At 37.1% G+C, this 22,692-nt stretch overlaps 1 protein-coding gene across 1 annotated transcript in view; it reads right to left on the bottom strand.

Moving 5' to 3' along the window:
- ATP2C1 (ATPase secretory pathway Ca2+ transporting 1) overlaps positions 1–22,692 on the bottom strand; it is a 115,845-nt gene that overhangs the window by 50,011 nt on the left and 43,142 nt on the right. The window contains exons 2-7 of the mRNA XM_065876302.1: positions 12,765–12,875; positions 11,204–11,320; positions 8,321–8,410; positions 6,292–6,327; positions 3,026–3,087; positions 2,351–2,459 (exon numbers count right to left, since the gene is read on the bottom strand). Coding sequence (XP_065732374.1) covers positions 2,351–2,459; positions 3,026–3,087; positions 6,292–6,327; positions 8,321–8,410; positions 11,204–11,320; positions 12,765–12,875 — 525 coding nt within the window. The remainder of the gene's footprint in view (positions 1–2,350; positions 2,460–3,025; positions 3,088–6,291; positions 6,328–8,320; positions 8,411–11,203; positions 11,321–12,764; positions 12,876–22,692) is intronic.

The following is a 22,692-nucleotide window of genomic DNA, read 5'->3' as shown; positions in this document are numbered from 1 at the left end:
ACAAAAACTTCATGGATTCAAGTTAGGTTTCTTTGGGGGAGGGGAAGATGATTTATATCAAGTGACAGGCCTACTACATCTCTAAGGAAGAATAATTCAAGGTCTTATCATTAACCAAATATTAGGGATAGGAGGAAGGGACAAGAAGTGAGTAAAAAAGATACAAAAAGACCTACTAAGGGGAGAAAGAAGGTAATAAAGTAAAATTAACATTCCCAATACTTGCTGTATTGTGTTATTTGCACTCAACAATTAAAGCAATCTGATATCTTTCTAAGGATAAATTTTAAGTATTTGGAAGAAAGACCTTTCTTTATTTCAAGATTAAATGAAGCTTGTACTTATAACTCCAAATGTTCTTCAGGCTTTCCATAACCTCCACATGAGAATGCTCATGTTTTGGGACACACTAGGTATTCAAAGAATGACAGCTCTGTACATGTCAATTCCAATAACAGATGAGACTGGCATTCTCATGGGCTATGAGGGCTTCTTATACTAGGTGCCTTACTCCATCCCTTCAACATATTCTACACACGGTGGCAGGATTAAATGTAACATCATTGCCAGCTAGGTATGACCTTCAAAGCTAAATCCCAACCAATAAAATCTGCAGTGGAGCTTCATATCCAAGGCCCCCTGATTCTACCATATGCTTTCTATCTTTAACATACTGCAGCTCTAATCACATACCAGAACACTCACAGGGATCTACATACTGCTGCTGCTGCATCTCTGTTCAGTACTACCCTTCGTTTATGACCACCAGAGCAATGTTGTCTGAGGCATGCTTATTTCACTCAAATCAGAAGTAACCTCTCCCTTCTCTAAATTTTCTACTCCATTCTTTGTAGTTCTCTTTCACTTACGCAGTTCTATCTTATCTTATGGTGATTTGTGTACACCAGCAGTCTGCTCTCTGAGGGCAAGAGCTCTATCACACCATCTTTGTGTCTCCCACAATGCCTAACACTCATTTCCATAAAGATCTGCTGATTTACTACATGGATACCTCAAAAGACTCTATGGAAAAAACAGATATATTTTGTAGATGTTGCAATGCAGGGGACGTGGGTTCGATCCCTGGTTGGGGAACTAAGATCCCACATACTGCCAGCACCCCCCCCAAAAAATATATATATATATATAAAAAATTGAGAATACTTAATTATCAAAAATTGGTTACTATATATTTAACATAAAGGGCAAGCTTTTATGGGTAGGAATATAAATGCAAGTAAAGAGAAAGATAAAAATTGGGAGGGAAAAAAAAGGTTTAGATATGTCACTGTTTTAAATTGCATTTGCTTTTTATATCACTTTGATAAACTCAGTGTTTTAAGTGAATATTTAATCCATTTACAATTAAAATAAGCACTAATACAGTGGGGTTCTATAGCTCTTCCTACTATTTGTTCTCTATTTGACCCATCTATTTATTCTATGTTCCTATTTCTGTTCTTTTCTTATTGTTTGCCTTCTTTTAGATTAGAAAAGTTGTTTCCTTTCTTTATTAAATTAGTTATACATCTGTTACTATTCTTTAATTTTTTTATTTTTATTGAAGTATAGTTGATTTATAATGTTGTGTTAATTTCTGCTGTACAACAAAGCGATTTCAGTTATACATATATATATACATTATTTTTCCATATTGTTTTCCATTATAGTTTATTACAGGATACTGAATATAGTTCTCTGTGCTATACAGTAGGACCCTGTTGTTTATCCATTCTATATATAATAGTTTGTGTCTTCTAACCCCAAACTCCCAGTCCATCCCTCCCCTACCCCCCACCCCCACCTTGGCAACCACAAACCTTTTCTCTATGTCTGAGAGTCTGTTTCTGTTTTGTAGATAAGTTCATTTGTGTCCTATTTTAGATCCCACATATAAGTAATATCATATGATATTTGTCTTTTTCTTTCTGACTTACTCACTTAGCATGATAATCTCTAGGTCCATTGCTGCAAATGGCATTATTTCATTCTCCTTATGGCTGAGTAATATTCCATTGTATATATGTACCACATCTTCTTTAGCTATTCCTCTGTCAGTGGACATTTAAGTTGTTTCTATGTCTTGGCTATTGTAAATAGTGCTGCTATGAACATAGAGGTGCATGTAACTTTTTGAATTAAGAGTTTTGTCTGGATATATTCTCTAGCCCCTTCTACCATGTGAGGACATAGCAAGAAGGCACCAGCTATGAACCAGAAAAAGGGTCCTCCCCAGGATGCGACCATGCTGGTGCCTTGATCCTGGACTTCCAGCCACTGGGACTGTAAGAAGTACATTTATGTGTTATTTTGTTACAGCTGCTCAAACAGACTAAGACATCAAACTCACCTCAAACAAGCGCAAGTCAGCAGGAACTCTGTCCCCAACAGAAAGGCAAACTGTATCACCTGGAACCAAGTCTCGTGCAAGTGTATGTTCCAATTTTCCTTCACGCACACTGTAACATGAAACAGAAACAACCACAGAGGAAGAAAGCAAGCCAGGCCACTTATTTGAAGAAATTCCTTCCAGTAGGCTTGCTTGAGGGAAAATATACTGCATTATCACCACTTCTAAGGAGATAAGTCAAATACAGAAACCAAGAAAAGACTTACTCTTGTGCTCTTGATAATTAAGACGCTCAGATGAATTTAAAAAAAAAAAACAAACAAGGCACTGGAAAAGCTATCCAGTTGCTCAAATGTAAAATGCGAAAACTGTAGCAACCTTCTCAATCACCAGGGTCTGATTATACATCACTGCACCCACAACAGTGCTTGGCACATAGTCACACACAGAAAGTATCTGTTGAATAAATCCATGTCTCAAGAATCTCAAAATTAGAAGTAACAAAAGTTTTAATAGTACAACTTGCTATACTGAATAGGACATGAATTTTTCACGTCAGATTAATGGTTTCTACCTTATGTTTAAACAAATATTGGGCCACAATGTACACTGTAATAGTCACATTTAATTTCTACTTTTAAGAGTAGAAATCCGTATCAGAAACAAGGATCATACCAATGGCATTCTGGTGGCATAAGTTTACTCAGTTCTTCAAGAGATTTTTCTGAACGATATTCCTATTAAAAAAAAAAATTAAGAAAAAATATTTATAAAGAAATGCAAATATGTACATTCTTAAGAACATATACTATGTTAGACTTAACTAAATATTGACCCCAATCATTATTTTAACATTTCTCCCAATTTTTATCTTTCTCTTTACTTGCATTTATATTCCTACCCATAAAAGCTTGCCCTTTATGTTAAATATATAGTAACCAATTTTTGATAATTAAGTATTCTCAATTTTTTATATATATATATATTTTTGGGGGGGGTGCTGGCAGTATGTGGGATCTTAGTTCCCCAACCAGGGATCGAACCCACGTCCCCTGCATTGCAAGTGCGAGTCTTAACCACTGGGCCACCAGGGAAGTCCCTCAATTTTATATTTCAATATTCAACGTGCAAACCTAAGGTCAAGTTACTTATAAGAAAGTGAAGAAAACTGATTAGTGTGTCCAAAAAGTAGAGTTTTCAGTCATTAAAAGTTAAGATCATTGAGCCTCATAATTAAGATAACTTTACTTTTAGTGGTTAATGACCAAGGAAGTCAAAGACAATTAACTGCAAACAACACTGGTGTTGAGGATTCAAGCCCAAGGCAACTGTAAAGGTTTGTGAAACAAATCTTGGGAAGAACGTAAGTTAAACAAGGAGAGAGATGTGGCTGCCCTACCCTTTCCCATGACTGAATTACCTGGAAGGGGAAATTCTCAGGGGCTCTAACTGTGAGGCTCCAGCCTTCCTCCAACCATACAATCACAGGTGAGAGTCAGAGACATCCTTCACCTCAGTAATGTGGGCTGTCTTGCTTCACACAACATCACTGCTATTTTTGTCTCATGTCTGCACTAAGTACACCAATCTTTTGATCTAAGGTTAAAAAGGGAGAAGAGGGCTTCCCTGGTGGTGCAGTGGTTGAGGGTCCGCCTGCCGATGCAGGGGACACGGGTTCGTGCCCCGGTCCAGGAAGATCCCACATGCCGCGGAGCGGCTGGGCCCGTGAGCCGTGGCCGCTGAGCCTACGCTCCGCAACAGGAGAGGCCACAACGGTGAGAGGCCCACGTACCTCAAAAAAAAAAAGGGAGAAGAAGGGGTAGGGAGAGTAGTGGGAGTGAAAGTCGGGGGGTGTTTTGAAATGACTGCAGTGCGCTAGCACTAATCAAAACCGCATACCCATCACAAACGTTTTCAAATAGAAAATGCAAAGCTGTATATGAATAACTTAGAACTAAATCTGTCTTTACTACTTAAGCAAGAGGAACAAATGTGAGAGTAAGGTAAATCTGTAAATATAAAAATCACAAGACACCCAGGGTAATATACAGCATAAGGAACATTACAATAATTCTGTATGGGGACAGACGGTTACTAGGCTTATGGTGATCATTTCATAATGCATGCAAATATCAAATCACTGTATACTGCACCTGAAACAATACTGCATCTCAACTATACTTCAATTTTAAAAAAAAATTACAAAGACACCCCTCCCCCAATCATACCAAGGATATTAAGGAATTTGGAAGTTTTACCCAAAAATTCCATAAAAGGCTAGAAAACACTCACTACTCCTAGATCCTAATAAATGACATAGAAGCTGCCCAATCTTTACCTCCCTCTTCAGACTTCTTAGCCTTTACTCACTACAACTACATAGATACCTCTATATCAAAATGAGCCTTCAACACAAACTTGACAGCCATCTCAAATGAACACCTAAAAGTTAAATTTTAAATTTATTGTAAGGTGGCATCAATATATGACTATAAGAAACAATTAGCTATTTTTATGACTGCGAGGGTGTACAATGAGGATGGGAAATTGAGATTAGAAAGGGGGGAAGGCAGATGTAAATAATAAAAAGCATTCTCCTCCTAAAACACAGGTAAAAACACATATAAATAATGAACCTATCAAATGAACCTATCATAAAGATATTTGGCAGATGGTTTCAGCCACTACATTTAAGGTGTGTAACACACTATCTTTGTGTAAAAGTCCACACTGAGTACGTTAAAATAGAAATTTTGTGGGATTTTTTCTAAGAGTAGGGTCTATTACCAAGCTACTAATGTCTTCCATACAAAGTGATAATACTGTAACAATACTTCTGAAGCAAGCCACTCCATACATCTGTAGCATTATTAAAGATGCAAAAGGGTTCCAGTTACTGGTCCAGTGCGGCGTACCACCCACATGACCAAATGAATAGCTATGTCCAATGAGGCTCAGTCTGGAATAACCTCTACTAAACTAACCCGCCACCTGCCCTAAGGCAACTTTTATCTGTTCTAAGCAAAAGTATTCCCTAGATACAGGATCCCTGATGGTGTACTAATGCAACTCACAAACTTGCTGCAGATAACCTGATTAAAACCGGCTTTTCTACACTGGGTGACTATAAAACAAATTACTAAATTAGAGATTACCACAGGAAAACTGGATGATGACAGGAAATACCCAAGGAATAAATCATAGATGTGGAAATAACCACAGCCACTTAAAATATAGTCTTAAGATTCAAATTAACATGAATTTCAAATGCCATATTAATTTTTCCCTAAACTAGAATAATTCTTCTAGTCTTATTAACCATGTTTTAAAACTTTTAGCTAATCAAATGACACCTGCCAACACTGTTCTAAAACCTAAAGAAGTTATCAGATATTTAAATAAACATAAAACTAAGCCCATGTTTTTATTTATATCTATACTGGTCAACAGAAATCCAGACATTATCTCCACATTATTCACATTAATTTTTTAAAGGGGGTTCCTTTTCATATATCTTCTTTACTGTTTCAATGTCTATGCTGAACAGCGAGTTCAATCCAGATCAGAACATCCCTTCCATTGAGGAATGAGGAATTTGAACTCTGGCCCAATTTTTTAACTGGAAAAAATTTAAAAGCCTACTGCTGGATTTTATTTCTATTACTGTACTTTTTGCTTCCATCTGCTTCAGTTATCTTTAACATCATCAAATAAAAAACTAGATTTCTTCATGCCACAGCCTAAACCAAAGCAGTCAAGTTGGTTCCACAAACTTCCTTGCAGAGTTATTGTTTTTGAAATTATTTCAAAAACAAAGAATAAATTGTTCTGACCAACATACCCATTAACTATACATTTTAACTAACATAAGCCACCTTGATTTTTTTAAGCAATTAACTAAAATACCATTTTTATGTCTTCAAAATAGGCTACTTACTCACCTGAACAAAGGCGACCGTAACGACGATAAGTATTGCCTAAACAAAACAAACAAGCTTTTTAAATAAGACATTGTAATAACTGTTAATCGTATCTTATTTTTCTGACTCTATCTGCAGCCCCAAGACACCAGACACTAAGCACAAAACAGCCAGGAAAGGAATCACAACTCCGCCTTGAGGCCTGTGAGGAAAAACGGACAGGTGACAGGGACCTGCCTCCCCAGGAAGGCTTCTCAAACTCTTTGATCTCAGGATCCCTTTATGCTCTTACAAACGGAGGACCAGCTTTTGTTTATGTGACTTCCAGCTATTGAGATTTACCATATTAAATACGTTTTCAATCACTGTTTTAATTTCTACTTATTATCTGAAAAAAAGTAAGCCCATTACACGTTAACATACAACATTTTTTATGAAAAATATTCTCCCCAAAAAATTGTGGGGAAAGTGGCAGTGTTTTCAATTTTTCTATCTTTAATGTCTGCTTTAATCCAAAGCCAGATTCTCGTATCTGCTTCTGCATTCAATCTATTGATATGTTGATTCGGCTGAAGTATATGGACAAAATTCAGCCTCATTCAGATATTGCTGAAAAAGGGAGGAGTATTTTAAAAGCCTTTTCAGATGATTGTGGATATTATTCTTAGCTACACCAAAATTAGACAACTGTTACTTTAAAAGTAATTTGCAATACAGAACCTAAAACTATATCAATTAACTTTTCACAGTCTATTATATTAAAATCTACTGATCTCTTTTGCATGTTTCATGGCTCTTTTGTCACCGAACATTTTGTATCATCATGCACTGGTCATTTAGAAAAGATTGATTTGGTTATTCAAATCTTTCAAGTGTTGACACATTTCATAATAGTTAAAAAAAAAAAAAATCACATTCACTAAAATCACTACTGATCTTATTAGAATAAGGTCTTAAATACTGGGAAGCTGTCCAGCAAAAAATAATGCATAAAATTTTTGCAAAATTCTAATTATCACTGAAAGCTTGGATTTTACCATTGGCAACAAATTCTGTCAGTTGTTTTTCTTGTAGTGATAGGCTCATGCCACTCACTTTCAAAAAAAGTATGCCAGTTATCCAAGTCTTAATAACCATAGTTTGTCTATCAGTCATTCTTTCGAGTAAAAGGCTAGTTCAGCTCAGCACACAGCCTTTCCTTGAAACAACCATCATACTTCAATGCGTACTTCCCATTTCATCACACAGAACATTAAAAAGGTATATATTTAAGGATCAAGACTTAATAAAATTAATTTTTACTGTTTTATCAAAAACACTGCTAAGAGAAACAGTGAAAGAAAACAATGACTACTAGACAGTTTGTTGCCATTATTTTGATTCAAGCCGAAGCTCTAACAGTTTTACCCGCCATCACTTTTGCGCCACTGATGCAAATGTCTATAGCAAAAAGACAATGTTTTTAGTTTTATGAAAGTAGTTTTGACCTCATATGCTCCCTTAAAAGAATCTCAGAGACTCCTGGGAGTCCACAAGCAAGAGCTGGTGAATCACAGCTCTACGTTCATTTCTACTGTGTTCTTAAGCCTAACACACTTGCTTTAATCAATGCTTATACTTACTATAAATTTTTATACTACAATGAAACAGAAGGGCAAGAAAAAAAAAAAGATGAAAGCCAGAATAACCTAACTGCAAAGAATAAAATACAGAGTACACTGTTAAATAATACTTTTAATTTTTTAAATGTCAGGCTTCAGTTCACGATTACTCAAACGTATTCTCAATTGGAAAGTAAAATAAATATTTAACTGGAAAATTATTATAAAATATTTCATATCTGTGAAATTATCGGATTGTTAAATAATTCTAGGGTGCCAATTACAGACCCTTGAACATTACATGAGATCACTGCAATTAAAACCAGAATTTGGATTTTAAGAAAAAAACCTGAAGAAGCATTAAGGCATGTCTCAATTCATTTTCTAAAATAAAAGCCAATCCTAATTTATATGATTAACAATTTTTAAAAAGATATATTTTTTCTTACCACAGTGATACTGACAGCATCATCAAACTGATGCATTAAAACACTGATGACTGCAGAAGCCAGAAGCAGCATAATAAGGGGATTTTTAAACTGAAAGTGAAAAAAAAACAGCAATTCAACAGTTTTGTATGAAAGACAGTTGTGTACCAGCACAGCAAAAGCCTAAAAAAAAAACAACTATCAGGGCATTATTACTTAAAACTAAGAATTTACCAATTCCTTATAGTACACATGTATTTTTAGTATACTATAAGCTGTTCTGAATTTCTACCCGGGCTAGAATAAATGGAAAATAACTTTTAAGCTAAAGGTTTACATTAAGCACTGGGTAGAACACCTAAATTATAAATTCCAAACATTCCTCAGCATTCCTATACTATAAGTAAATGGGTGTAGATTACAATTCTGTGGTTGACCCACCCACCACAGGAATAACCACCCCCCACCAGGGGAGGGGCGGGGCAGCTAAGAGCAGACAGTAAGATCCTCACCACAGAAGAAGCTGAAGATTTCCCCAACACTGGTTTTCCTGACATCTAGCTAGCAGAGACAAAAGTATCTAAAGAAACAAACCACAGCACCAACTCAATCAGGCAGCTCTTAAATGACCAAGCACCAGAGCCACCCCAAATTCTTCCAGTTGGACATCCTAGTTAAACGTCAGAGCTCTGCTGCCAGAGTGCCTTCCTCTGATGAAACGGTGCCAATCGCCGTCAAAGTTGCAAAGTAACTTTGCAAAGAATCCATCCCAGCAGAGAGCCTCAGCCCCTGTATATCATAACTGTGAAGTTAGACGCCACCACCTCCCACTCCCTTTATGGCTCCATTCCTTGGCACAGCGGTTGCAACCCTGCTTCACATCAGAATCACGTGAAGAGTTTCCAACAAATGCCCAGGTTCACACCAGAGCAATCAAATCAGAATCTCTGGGCACAGGGCCCAGACTTCAGCATTTTTAAAGCACTCCCCAAGTGATTCTAATGCACAGAGGATTGAAAATCACTGCTCCAGCAAAATAAAAGTACAACTGCAATGTGGTTCAGGGTTAACAAACTACACACAAACTGAGCCAGAGTACCTGGGTTTGAATCCAGCTCCAATTTTGTGTGACCTTAATTTTTTAAGCCCTGGGGGTGCTTCCCAAACTTGTACCAAAAACTCTGGTAAGCATTAACCAAGAATGTATATTAAATCACTGTGTAAACTACAAACCCCTCAAACATTAGCTGCTATCACCACACTTTGAGAGCAAGGCCCATGATCATTTTATTTCACCCTAAAACAGCTGTGCCGTGGTACAAAGGAAACCACCTGATAGATGGCAGGCTCCAAATGTTTGCAGAACAACAAATTCAGTGTTCTCTGTAGAGGAGTGAGGAGTGGTCCAGTGCTTTATGATTAACAACTGATATTTACTGTCAATTACTGCTTGCACTTAACTACATTACAGGCACTATTTCATTTCATTCTCACAGCAATCTCATGATGCAGGTACTCTAGCTTTGAAACAGGATCAAGAAAGCAAAACATTAAAAATCATATTGTCTAGTGATAAGTCAAATCACTGTAATTTATAAATCCAGAGTAAATTTCTGAAGTTTTAGGTAATGTGGAAATGTGGTAAATGTGAGAATACAAATATACATATAAAAAATATTCCAATAAAAACAAGACAGATACAAGGTTCTTCTCTAAAAATTCAGCTTTTCTACTTTAGACAAATTCATTTAAATAAGTTAAAAATGATAAATTTTGGTTCATTAACAGGCAAGGCCCTTTAGAAAAGTTAAACGAAGATATTTTTAAAAAAGAACCTGCAGCTTAGAAGGCATTAGAAAGTTTCTTCACTAAAAAGAATTTATTTGGGGCTTCCCTGGTGGCGCAGTGGTTTAGAGAGTCCGCCTGCCGATGCAGGGGACACGGGTTCGTGCCCCGGTCCGGGAAGATCCCACATGCCGCGGAGTGGCTGGGCCCGTGAGCCATGGCCGCTGAGCCTGCGCGTCCAGAGCCTGTGCTCCGCAACGGGAAGAGGCCACAACAGTGATAGGCCCGCATACCCCCCCGAAAAAAAAAAAGAATTTGTTTGGCAAACTAATCTTACTACTTGAAAACTGGCCATAGGAGTTTTTTTTTTTTTTTTTTTTTTTTGGTACGCAGGCCTCTCACTGTTGTGGCCTCTTCCCGTTGCGGAGCACAGGCTCCGGACACACGGGCCCAGCCACTCCGCGGCATGTGGGATCTTCCCGGACCAGTGCATGAACCCGTGTCCCCTGCATCGGCAGGCGGACTCTAAACCACTGTGCCACCAGGGAAGCCCCATAGGAGTTTTTTAGCTTTTCACTAATATACTTGTCATAAAGATAAGAAAAATCCTACAGTAAATCTTTCTGAAAAGATTAGGACATTAACAAAATATAATTAAAAATAGCTATAATCTACTGATAGCTTACTATCTCCTAAGATTATTATCCCCATTTTATAGATAAGGCTCAGAGGATAATAAAGAGCACAGAGCTAGTAAGAAATAAAGGTGGAACTTGTACCCAGGCAGTCAAATGACCTAACTTTTACTAATTTTCTAAGCTAGCCATACTACTTTTTAAAAAATTAGCATTTCTATAATAAAAAATATTTAAGTTAAGACACCTGCAAAGGAAACTACTGTTAATAGTATCACCTCCATGTAATATGTCCTTAAAGATTTGTACACTAAAATCATAGAAATTCCAATGTAACAATAAACTCTAACAAATGAAAAAATTTAGGTAAAAAACATTTTTAAAAATTATTTCCTTTCTCCATAAATAACTTCACAAAAGTAAACAACTACATTTACAAAAATACATGTAAGTTACACAGCAGGAGAAAATAAAAATATCTCACCTGAGAAATATACTTCTTCCATAGTGGCTCATCTTCACTGATATCAAACTCATTCCAGCCATGGAAAGCTCTCCGATGACTTACTTCACATTTGTTTAGACCATTCTGAAGATCAGCCTATGAGATTTTACCCATAAAAGTCATTGAGAATATTAGTAGAGAAAAAAAAAAGAAAACACAAAAAAAGTACATACGTATGATCACACTTATAGGAACTTCTATGACAGTCAAAACTAATCTATGGGGACAGAAAGCATATCAGTGGTTGCCTGGGGCCAGAGCAGGGGGAGGGATTAGCTGCAAAAAACATGTGGAAACTTTTCGGAGTGATGAAAATTTTCTACATCTTAATTGTGGTGGTGGTTACATCTGTCAAAATGCAAACTGTACATTTAATATGAGTACACTGTATTTTATATAAATTATACCTCAATAAAAAAATTTTAATGTAAGCAACAAGATAGAGTTTAACAAACAAAAAAATTATGATTCTCTTTGGAGAAAGAGAAATAACACAAACCAGTCAGGATGTACAGAAAACAAAATACCAGTACATTTTAACTAGTTTTCTTCATTTTCACTGTTGTCTTGTTGTTTTCTAAAATTAGTTTCTCCAAAAGATCATGCATCTTTCTTGTTCTCTGAGCCTATCAAAATTCTGAGATTGGTGTTACCTTTTGTTCTTGGACTGTATATTTATTCCAAGCAGAAAATCTGTGGTTCCTAAATTACTCAAAATAATGAAGTTAACATTAACTGGTTCTTGGGACATTTTATGCCCTATGAACACCACCTACATTCTTCAGTCACTGCCTCTCGTGATTCATTATTTTAACTATCATTAAAGAATAAATTATTTGCATCTCTAAAATAATTAAGTTTCTCTGGCCAAAAGCTTTATAATAGAGTTCACTAATAGTACTGTGACACAAATATATTTAGAGTAAGTGGTTTTAAAACAGAGTATAAATACAACTCGCCTCCCAAAAATAACCTCAAGAAAAGGATAACCGATGTTTTTAATGCCATTGTTAAAATATGTAAATTCTGAAGGAAGAATTTTAAATATTCTTTTCCTCATGTTTCATTAGATTGTGATTTTTAAAACTAGGAAGAGATTAAATTACATAAGCAAAGTTTATTTGCAGTTCTGAACTTGCACTTAGCTTTTACATTAGAAAACACGTTAAAAAAAGATAAACTCCTAACTCTACTTATGTTAATAATTAAATTATTTTCCTAATCCAACTAATCCTCACAAAGCACAAATAGTCCCTAGCAATACTAATGATCTAGAGTTGCACTGTCCAATCAGGTAACCACTAGCCTCATGCACCTATTTAAATTTCAATGAATAAAAACTAAATTAATTTCAGTTCCTCCCCTAAACTATCTGTACTTTAAATCCTCAACTGTCATGTTTAACTAGTGGCTACTACACTGGATAGTGCAGAACAGAATATTTCTGTCATCACAGAAAATTCTACCAGATAGCACTTATCTATAGAGTCTAAGTGACTCATTCTACTATCCACTCCCTTCCTCCCCACCAAGCACTTACTTGGAGAATGCTTGCAACTTCACTGACTGGTAATTCACTTGCTTTTTTTGATGTCAATACAGGAATCATTGTCTCATTTTCAGCATTAGGAATTTTTTGAAAACGTGCAACCTAGGAAATAAAACCAAAGGAAAAATATTTGAATATACTAAACAATTCTAATGCAGTCTAGAATAAATGGAAATTCAAACATTCCCAGAAACCTTTTTTCACAGTTAGAAAACAAATATTTTCAGACTAATAATGAGTATCCAGTCCTATTAAGATAATTTTATACTATGTGCTATTCCAGAAAGCACATTTCAAAATTTAAGTCACCAGTGCTAGCTAGAACACAAAATAATTTTCACATTAAAAAAAAAAAATGCTATTTCTACACCACTGTAATGAGTAAAAAGTAAAACAGATGTCCTGTCTAGCAGATCCCAATGATTACATGGAGTCATAATCCTCTAAACTCATTATGTTTAACACGAGAGACAAGGAACAGCTAAGCTTGCTCCATTTTAACTACTCCTGTTGACCAGCTCATTTCTTAACTATCCAGAAAGGACACCAGGCTACTCTACCGAAGCACCATGACAGAACATCAGAATTACGAACCCATTCTCAAACGAGGGGAAACAGAAAGCAGAGAAACCAGACAAGCAGAAGACACACAGGTGAGTGAAGGGGTTGTGAACAAGCAGAGTGAGTCAGAGATGATAGTAACCATGGCACCTACTTGATGCAGCTTCATAAGCAAATGTCTACAGAAAAGTGTTTAGCACATTTCTAGAAATAAATCCCCAATCCAGACTTGAATCTTTATAGACAAAAAGTTTTGAAAAAGTATGAGAAAGGGAGAAAAAGCTCCACGCTGAAACTTTAGAGAAGAAAACATTTCAGCTGCCACACATGCACTGATTTAAACAATACTGAAAGTGAAGTGATCATCTTATTGCCAAGATACAAATCTTTAAGCTTTCAGGTGAAGTTTTCAACCTTGGATAATCAACATATTTAGGATAAAATATTTCCCTAAAAATTGTTTTTGAGGCAGCACTTCTTTAAGACAACAAATAAGGTCAAAAAAATAATAATTTAAGTTTCTATTATTATTAAAGTATTATTATAGAGACCTGTATCCATTTAAAAAAACAAAAAACTTTGTACTTACTCCAAAAAAACAGTAAATAGCTATGGAAAAAAAAAAAGTGTTTCCCAATGCATCCAAGTTCTGGAACAATCATATACACATTTTCTAATCTCATCTATTACAAAGGCATTGTTAAATATTTAAGTATTTTAAAGAAAAGAGCATAAAGTATTTTTCTTTTAATGAGAAGATACTAGTGACCAAAAATTCTGAGGAAATTGGAAACAGATTACCTTTCTTGACATGGTTATTTTATCTTCTGAAATCATTAAGAAGGATCAAATATGTTTACACTGCCTGCAGTGACAATGAGATTAAGAAAATCTTTTATTTCTAAGATTCACGTACATTAATTTCTTCATATATAATATGAGGATAGTGCCTAAAGTTGTTTGAGGATTACATCCATTTAATACATAATTTGACCCACTAGTAATAAACACTGAAATAGCTATTTTCTCCCAAAACTATTTAATATTTATACGCACATACTCAATAATATAATGAGCTCAATAAATTATTAAGGCTAGTAATTCTTCTATTAGACATACTTCTATTAAACATATCATTAATATATTGGAAACTGCCACCTCCGGTTCAAGAGCCTTACTCATAAAAGTCTTTTTTAAAAGTTACCCTTTAGTAGTTGGTATATAAATAGGGTCTATGTTGGAACACACTTTACATAAAATCCCTCAGGAGCATTACATGGGCCCAAAAGAGCTCAAAAATCTCAACAGAAGGAAGTGAGACTATATTTCATTTAATAAAGGATAAGATAACTCTCTACATATATGAAGGGCAAGAGGGCAACCCCAAACCCAAAGGGTGAGTTTACAGCAGACCAACTTCAGGACTTAGAACGAAGAGTGCCAGATGCTGTGGGTGGTGGCAGAGGCTGGATGGCCAGCCACAATAAGGACCGGTTTCCACAACAGAGGGAGGCCATAGCCCAGTAAATTCTTGGCCAAAAGCAGTGATGTTAACTGTATTTATGCTTACTAGCCTCTATATCAACTTAAAATTATGAAATCATTAAATTTTAATCCTATTTTCTTTTTAAGCAAATGTTACAGAGATTTACCAACTCAGATGGGTCGTTAGTTATATAAATCATAAGAATATTTTAATTTGTTCATTCATTTACTCTTTTAACAAACATCTGCCATTTATTGAGAATCTGACTCTGTGCTAGGCCCTTAGAATTTAACAGAGAGCAAAATAAGGAGTGCAACTGGAGGGAAACAGAAGACAGGTATTAACAAAGAATAGCAAAAATGAATGGAAACTGATATGATCACTACTATGAAGGAGTCCACGGCTAAGGGCACTTGCAATCAGAGACTACAATCAGGACAGGAAAGGTCTGATGAGGAAGTGATGCTTATGGAAGTGAGAGGTAAGAAGCTGCCGGAGGGAGGGGATGGAAGAAAAGAAGGAACTGAACGTGTGAGGAAGGGGGAGCACGGCGAGTGAAGCACTAAAGATGGCCAACATTCATTCACTCACTCACTCAGTCCTTTGACACATAATCAATGCTTATTATTCTTGGTACTGGGGACACAAAAGTGACCAAACAGGTAAGAACTCTATCCTCATGGAGCTACATACCAATAGGAAGCAAAAGACCATAAATAATACATGATAAATGTTCTAGAAAACAATTAAGAAAAGAAGGATAAGCAAAGGAGGAGTTACTTCATTTTATATGGTGGGGGCTGGTGGGCACCACAAGGAAGACCTCTCCAGTAAGGTGACATTTGGGCAGAGACCTGAAAGAAGCAAGGGAACCAGCTATTAGATATCTAGGTAGAAATGTCCAGGAGGAAGGTGGGTACATGTGCACCTAGGAGAGGTCCAGGCTGAAGCAAGCACATGTCGTCATGAGCATGTAAATGGTATTAAATCTGAGGATAAACATACACACCAGCACAGAAGAAAGGGAAGAGGTCTGCAGGCTGACCCTAGGGCATCCTCCCAACAGACAGAAATCCAAGATGAGCAGTGACCAAGAGAAAAGACCAAGAAGGAGCAACCAGTGAGGTAAAAAGAGAACCAAGACAGAAGCAAGTATTTCAAGGACAGTGTAATGGGCTGGGCCAAATGTTACTGAAAAATTAAGATAAGAACTGAGAACTGACCACAGGACTTCGTGACAAGGAGATAAATAAATCAGTTCAGTGTAGTATAGTGGGACCCAAATATCAGGAGTGGGTTCAGCAGAAACAGCAGGAGAGAAGTTAAGAGACAGCCAAGTATAAGTAATTCCCATTCTGATGCAAAAGAGGAGCAGGGAAATGGGATCATAGACAGAATGAAATGTAGGGTCAAGAGTTGGGTTTTTTTTTTTTAAGATAGAAGAAATAACATCATGTTTGTATGTTGATTAGAACGATAACTAACAACACAGAAGAGAGACAGGACAACTGATAAAGCGATGTTCTGGACTAAATGAGAGGGGTGGAATCTGGCCAATTTCGAATAGGGCTGGCCTTAGATAACAGTTCATTCAGTTACAGATGGGAAGGCAGAGTAACACAAGTAGGATGCAGGCACGTTGGTAGCTATGGTGGAGGGAGCATACTGAAACACTCCTCTGAGAAGTATCTGGATTGAAGAAATCAAGACAACATACAAAGCAAAAACAGGCTAAAGAAGTGGGTGGGGATCCTACAGGGTCCTATGGGCCATACTGTAGAATTTCTATATTGATCTTAAGAGCAAAAGGAAGACCCTGAACTGTGGTATGAAAAATAATAATAATAAGTAAAGGCCACAAGTTGGAAAATAAAAGGAGTGGAGAGTAAAAGTGGTGAGAATACAACCAGTCTGGAACCTATTACGTAAGTCTAAACAACAGCCTAATGTAGCTTGAACAGGGTGATGAGGTGCAGAAATAGTAGAAGTAGAGGTAAAAATGACAGGACATGACGATGAACTAGATTTCTAGCTTGTCTTATATGCTAAATAGTAACACTATTCACCCTGGTAAAGAATACTTGGAGACTCTCTTCAATAAATGGTGCTGGGACAACTAGATAACCACACAAAAAAGATTAAAGCTATACCCCTCCCTCACACCATATAATTTATATATATTAATTCAAAATGGATCAAAGACCTAAATGTAAGAGCTGAAACTATAAAACTCTTAGAAGACATGGGCTTAAATCTTTTTGACCATGGCATCCTAGACATAATGCCAAAAGTACAGGAAACAAAAGAAAAAGATTGCACGTCATCAAAATTTTAAAATTTTGTGCTGCAAAGGACACCATGAAGAAAGTTAAAAAGATAACCCACGGAATGGGAAAAAAATATCTGCAAGTCATTTATCTGATAAGGGGCTTATATCTACAATATATAAACTCCTACAATTCAACAATAAAAGAAAAAAGGACCAATAACCCAATTAAAAATGAGTAAAAGATTTGAACATATATTCCTACAAAGAAGATATACAAATGAGCAATAAGCACAAGAGAAGCTCCTCAACATCATTAGTCATGAGGCAAATACATATTAAAACCACAATGAGATAATACCTCACACCCACTAGGATAGCTAAACTTAAAAAGACTGCCAATAAGACGTGTTGGAGAGAATGCAGAGAAATTGGAACGCTCATATGCTGTTGGTGAACTGTTAAAAGGTGCAACCACTATGGAAAACTTTGGCAGCTATTACGTATTACTGTGCTATTATGCAAACATTTCAGCTTAAAAACAATCTTTGAGTGATTTAGTAATAATGCTTCAATTTTGAGACTTATAAAATACAAGTAAGTTCACAGAAGTTGAAGGTAACCATCTTAACCACCTGAAATAAACCATTTTAAGAGATAATATGTCTTCCACATGCTATTTAGAAGTTCACTGTCTACAGATTCAGGTTTCAGGGAAAACTTCCCTGAGCTAAGCCATGAAGAACGGACAGCAGAGAATAGCTAAGATATGCCAAGAAAGTATTCCAAACAAGAGATGAACACTACTAAAAGTCACAGTAATAGAAATTTAATTTGTATGTAAGTAAGCCAATCTGGCTAAAATGAAAGAACTGTTTTATTATGTACCTCTACCTCTACTAAATGAGTCAGATCTACCCAGACAGTAAGACAAGCTATAAGTCTTTAATTGGATGCATTTAAAAACTGCAGAAACTTTCAGATCTTTAGGATGTTATAATTCAGTCAAATATGGGTCCTATATACATAGGCCCCATAACAGAACTACTGAATGCATATTTCCATTTTACCAGGATTCCCAGGTGTTTCACTCATATTTTTGAGTCTAAGCACAGTTATCCATCAGTTTCCAATTTTTATACAAATCAGAATTATATGGGGGTTGCTACAGACTTGAACTGTGTTCCTCTCTATTCATAAGTTGAAACCTAACCCCCCAATGTAATGGTATTCAGACATGGGGCCTAAGGGAGGTAATTAGGTTATAAGGGTGGAACCCTCATGATAGGACCAGGGCCCTTAAAACAAACACCAGAGAGAGTCTGCATGTGCATGAGCGGGGCAGGCAGGCAGGCTCTCCCCCCGACCTCCACCCTGCCCCGCTCCCACCATGTGAGGACATAACAAAAAGATGACCAGCTGCAAGCCAGGAGAGGACCCTCACCAGCACCCTGATCTTCGACTCCCCAGCCTCCAGAACAATGAGCAATAAATGTCTGCTGTTTAAGCCACCCAGTCTATGATAGCAGTCAGAGCAGACTAAGACAGGGGTCTTCTGTTTCTGTTTTAATCCAAGTGTCCAGGCCCCATCCTATACAGTGTGAATTATTAGGTCTAGGGTAAAGCCAAGACATTTATTTTTAAAAGCTCCCCAGGGCAGGTCTAATGTGCAGCCAATGTTGATAATCACTGGCCTAGAGAATGGGGCTGAAAGGCACAGTTAGATTAAATATGAACGTTATAATATTTTATTTTTAAAAGGTAAATACCTTCTAAAATGAGCTACCACCAGAAGTTTATACACTCTCCCTGGGGAAAAATTAATTTTACAAATTCTGTTACTTCATTCAGCACATGAGCAGAAATCTGATTTTTAAAAGAAAGTCAGCAAAGGTAGCCCAAATTACCCAAAAGAAGTCAAGCCATGGGGGAAAACTGAAAATACTTCATCCCTGCAAAGTTGGGGAGTTATTAAACAGAGTTATTAAAAGTTTTCAGGTCAACTCTTTGGCAGTAAGTTTTCCAAGTTTCACTTGCAAGTAATCAGAAAGACCTCTAATGCCCAAGAAAATCAAGTCTGCCAGGCAGTGAACTTGAACGAACCAGGTACCTCTCCACAGTTGTTTAGTAACTATAGCATGGGAAAGCAGGGCTATCCTGGGAACTCTAAAGGCCAAACCATACAATGCTATTATAAAAATGTGAAGAAGGCATACACAGGCAGAAGAAAACAACAGTGACAAAGCAGTTCCAACAACACTGAGGACAGCAGTTCCAAGAACTGCAGGTTCACAGTGATTTACAGAAATCAAGTAGACCTGCTCAATTGCTTGTTGATTAAAGCTAAAAGTGAATGACACTAAACAATCCCACCTAGATGTGGTTGTAATTACTAACACAGAGAAGCTTACGTGCATAAAACACACTCCAGGTAGAAGGGAGAATTCGCACTTTCGGTACCTGCAAGTCATAATTTTAAGAAAGGCCCATGACACTATCATTAGAAATACTAGTGAATTTTGGTCCCAAAGGTATTGACCAAATGACTCCTAGTTTCTTTAACTGATCTTCTGGTTGAGAACAAGGCAGCCAGTATTTTTCTGTAACCCTGTATAAGTGTTTATATCCACACCACACCACACTCAGCAGGCGGGGGGCGGGGGTGGGAGGGGGATAACAGTAGAGTACAGCAGGTATCAAACCAAACATCCCCTTCAGAATGGGAAGACAGGACAAGGTCCCATGCCCACTCCAACTTCAAACAATAGTTTTGTTTTTATGTATTCTATGTTTTAGCTTTGGGGGAAAAATAGTATTTAAACAAAGAGTTTTACAGCTTTAAAGGGGGGGTGTTGGAGGAGGGGGTGAAACACTCTAGTATAGTGATTTTTCAAACTTACTAGTTTCAGGTCAACTCTTGACAATAAAAATTTTCCAAGGTTCACTTGCAAGTAAACAGAAAGACACTAGTAATCAGAAAGATTACTAGTGAACCTCAGAATCACCTGGAGGGCTTGTTTAAAACACAGGTGACTGGGCCCCAGCCTGAGTTTCTGAATCACCTGGTCTTGGGTAGGTCCAGAAATTACATTTCTAACAAGTTCTCAGGGAATGTTGATGATGCTGGTCCAGGGACCACTGTTCTGGTCAAGGTCAGACTTGACTAGATCCCAATTTATAATCCCAATTCTATGTCTTGCCATCTCTGTGTCCCAGAACAAGTTACTAACTTCTCTGTGTCTTTTTTTCTCAGTGGGAAATCGAAATACTACCTATTTTCATTTCAACAAGATCTAAAAGAAACACCATTTATAGAAGTGTGTAGCATGGTGCCTAGCATGTGGTTCCCTTCCCCTAAGGTTAACACTAGTGATATAACATTTATGCATCTGTCTCGCCCCCACTCTAGATCTTCACATGAGTATGACATGGTTTTTGTCATCTTGGTACCCTCTGCGAAGCTCTTAACAATATCCAGCATCAGAAGTACTATTTGAAAAAAAGAAAATACTGGGATTTTTCTTAATGGACAATTACACAGCAATAGAATAGTGTTATCCTGAGACATACCTATGCCTCTTAAACGATGTTTCACTGAAAATACAAAAAGGTGACAGGACTGATCAGAAAGAGTGTATGTAATCATCCACAAATTTAGACTACTATCTTCTACAAGGACTAGGCAAGTCCATGTATTTCACCTTTGAAAGTGTTGAGATTAAGGTTTCCAATTGCCAGACACTGTATTTTATTGGCAAATGTAGCAGCCATGAAAGCAGGAAAAGTCAGCCTGTCCTGATGAAGCTCTCCAAGGATCAGACTGCTGGCATGGAGCAGAGCAGAAGCTGGCAAGTGTTTCCTTGTGGACAAGTCTTATTAATAAGTGAGGTGTTTATCAAGAATACAGGTTCTAGAAGTATTCTTGGCAAAAGAATTAAAGCTGCACCGTGACCAGTGGTAACTAGGTCTAGAACAATGGTTCTCAACCCCAACTGTATGTTAAAATCACCTGGGGAGCTTTTAAAAATTCCTACAACAGTCAGAACTCCAGACCAATTAAATAAGAATCCACAGGAATGGTCCCAAGGATGGGTGGGTACCAGGGATAGTTCTTTTTTAAAAAACTCCCGAAGTGATAACATACAGTCAGTGCTCTTATTAAACCATCCATCAATTTACAAGAAATACAGGAGATAAAGAAGCACATTAAATTACCTCAAGAGAATGTACTCAGCAAATTCCAGGCTGTGGGAAATTCTACAGAACAAACAACCTGATTTTGTAAACAAACTACAAGGAAAAGAAAAGAAGGAACATTTTTAGACTAAGAGATATTTACGGCCCAATTACGGCGTGTGGGCTGTATTTCAATCTTGATTCGAATAAATAAACTTGGGGGGAAAAAAAGTCAATCTGAGATCACAGTTGCATTTAACTGTTTTATCTCTTTCCTTAAATCTGGAACAGTTCCTCACTCTTTTTGTCTTTCATGACCTTGACACTTTGGAAAAGTACAAGCGGGGAGTACTATAGTGATATCCTACAAACTACAACTTGGGTTTGATTTTTCTAAATGGATGCAAGTGATGCATTTTGGGGGAAAGGGAAACACCACAGAAGTAATGTTGTATCCTCCTCAAAACATCATTATCAAGAGGCATATGATGTTTATGAGAAATGGAATACTGTCTGCCATATCAGTAAACAAAGGATTTCACAGTCATCATTGATTGCAGCCACCAACCTACGGTGAGCTGGTGAGCCCTGAGGAAACTCCGGATATGGAAGCACAGGATACTGGCCCCAGATAGCTGAGGTACGTATCAAAGGAATGATTTCAGTGTGCCCAGACTCTTACATCTTCCCATACAAAGAAAGGCGCTAAATTCCTTAATTTGGGATATCTGGTTTTCTTTAATTAATAATAATCTTTTGATGTTTAGAATACCTGCCCTTTGTTGCAAAACTCCTATATATCCTGGATCCCCCCTCTGCCTCCTCAGAGCGGTTCTCTAAGGGTTACTTGAGATGCTGCCTCCCGGGCTTGAAGCCCTAAAAATTCCCACTGAATAAATTCCCACATAACGCTCAACTTTTAGGTTGTGAATAACTTTTAGTTGACATTTATTATAGATTTCATATATATATGAAATTCATATGTTGAATTCGTATGTTGAAGCCCTAACCCCGACGATGTGACTATATTTGAGACAGGGCCTTTAAGGAGGTAATTAAGGTTAAATAAAGTGGTAAGAGTGGGGCCCTAATCCAAGAGGACTGGTGTCTTTGTAAGAAAAGGAAGACCAGAAGCAGGCACACAGAGGAAGGGCCACACGAGGTGAGAAGGCAGCTGCCCGCCGCCAGGAGGCCTCACCAGAAACTAAGCCTGCCAACACCTTGATTTTAGACCTCCAGTCTCTAGAACTGTGAGAAAATGAATTTCTGTTAAGCCACCTAGTCTGTGGTATTTTTGAATACTTCCTAACTTTCTGGCACCAAAAGATATTCAAGCTTATCTCTGCATCTTCCTTGCCCCTACATTAGAATCAGCCCCTTCTCCAGGGAGCCTTAGTTCCCTTCATTGACAAACATTATTCAGAAGTGTC

Source organism: Phocoena phocoena, chromosome 4 (assembly GCF_963924675.1).
Source record: "Phocoena phocoena chromosome 4, mPhoPho1.1, whole genome shotgun sequence".
In the NCBI taxonomy this organism is placed as follows: domain Eukaryota; kingdom Metazoa; phylum Chordata; class Mammalia; order Artiodactyla; family Phocoenidae; genus Phocoena; species Phocoena phocoena.
This window is presented reverse-complemented; position numbering and strand designations above follow the sequence as displayed.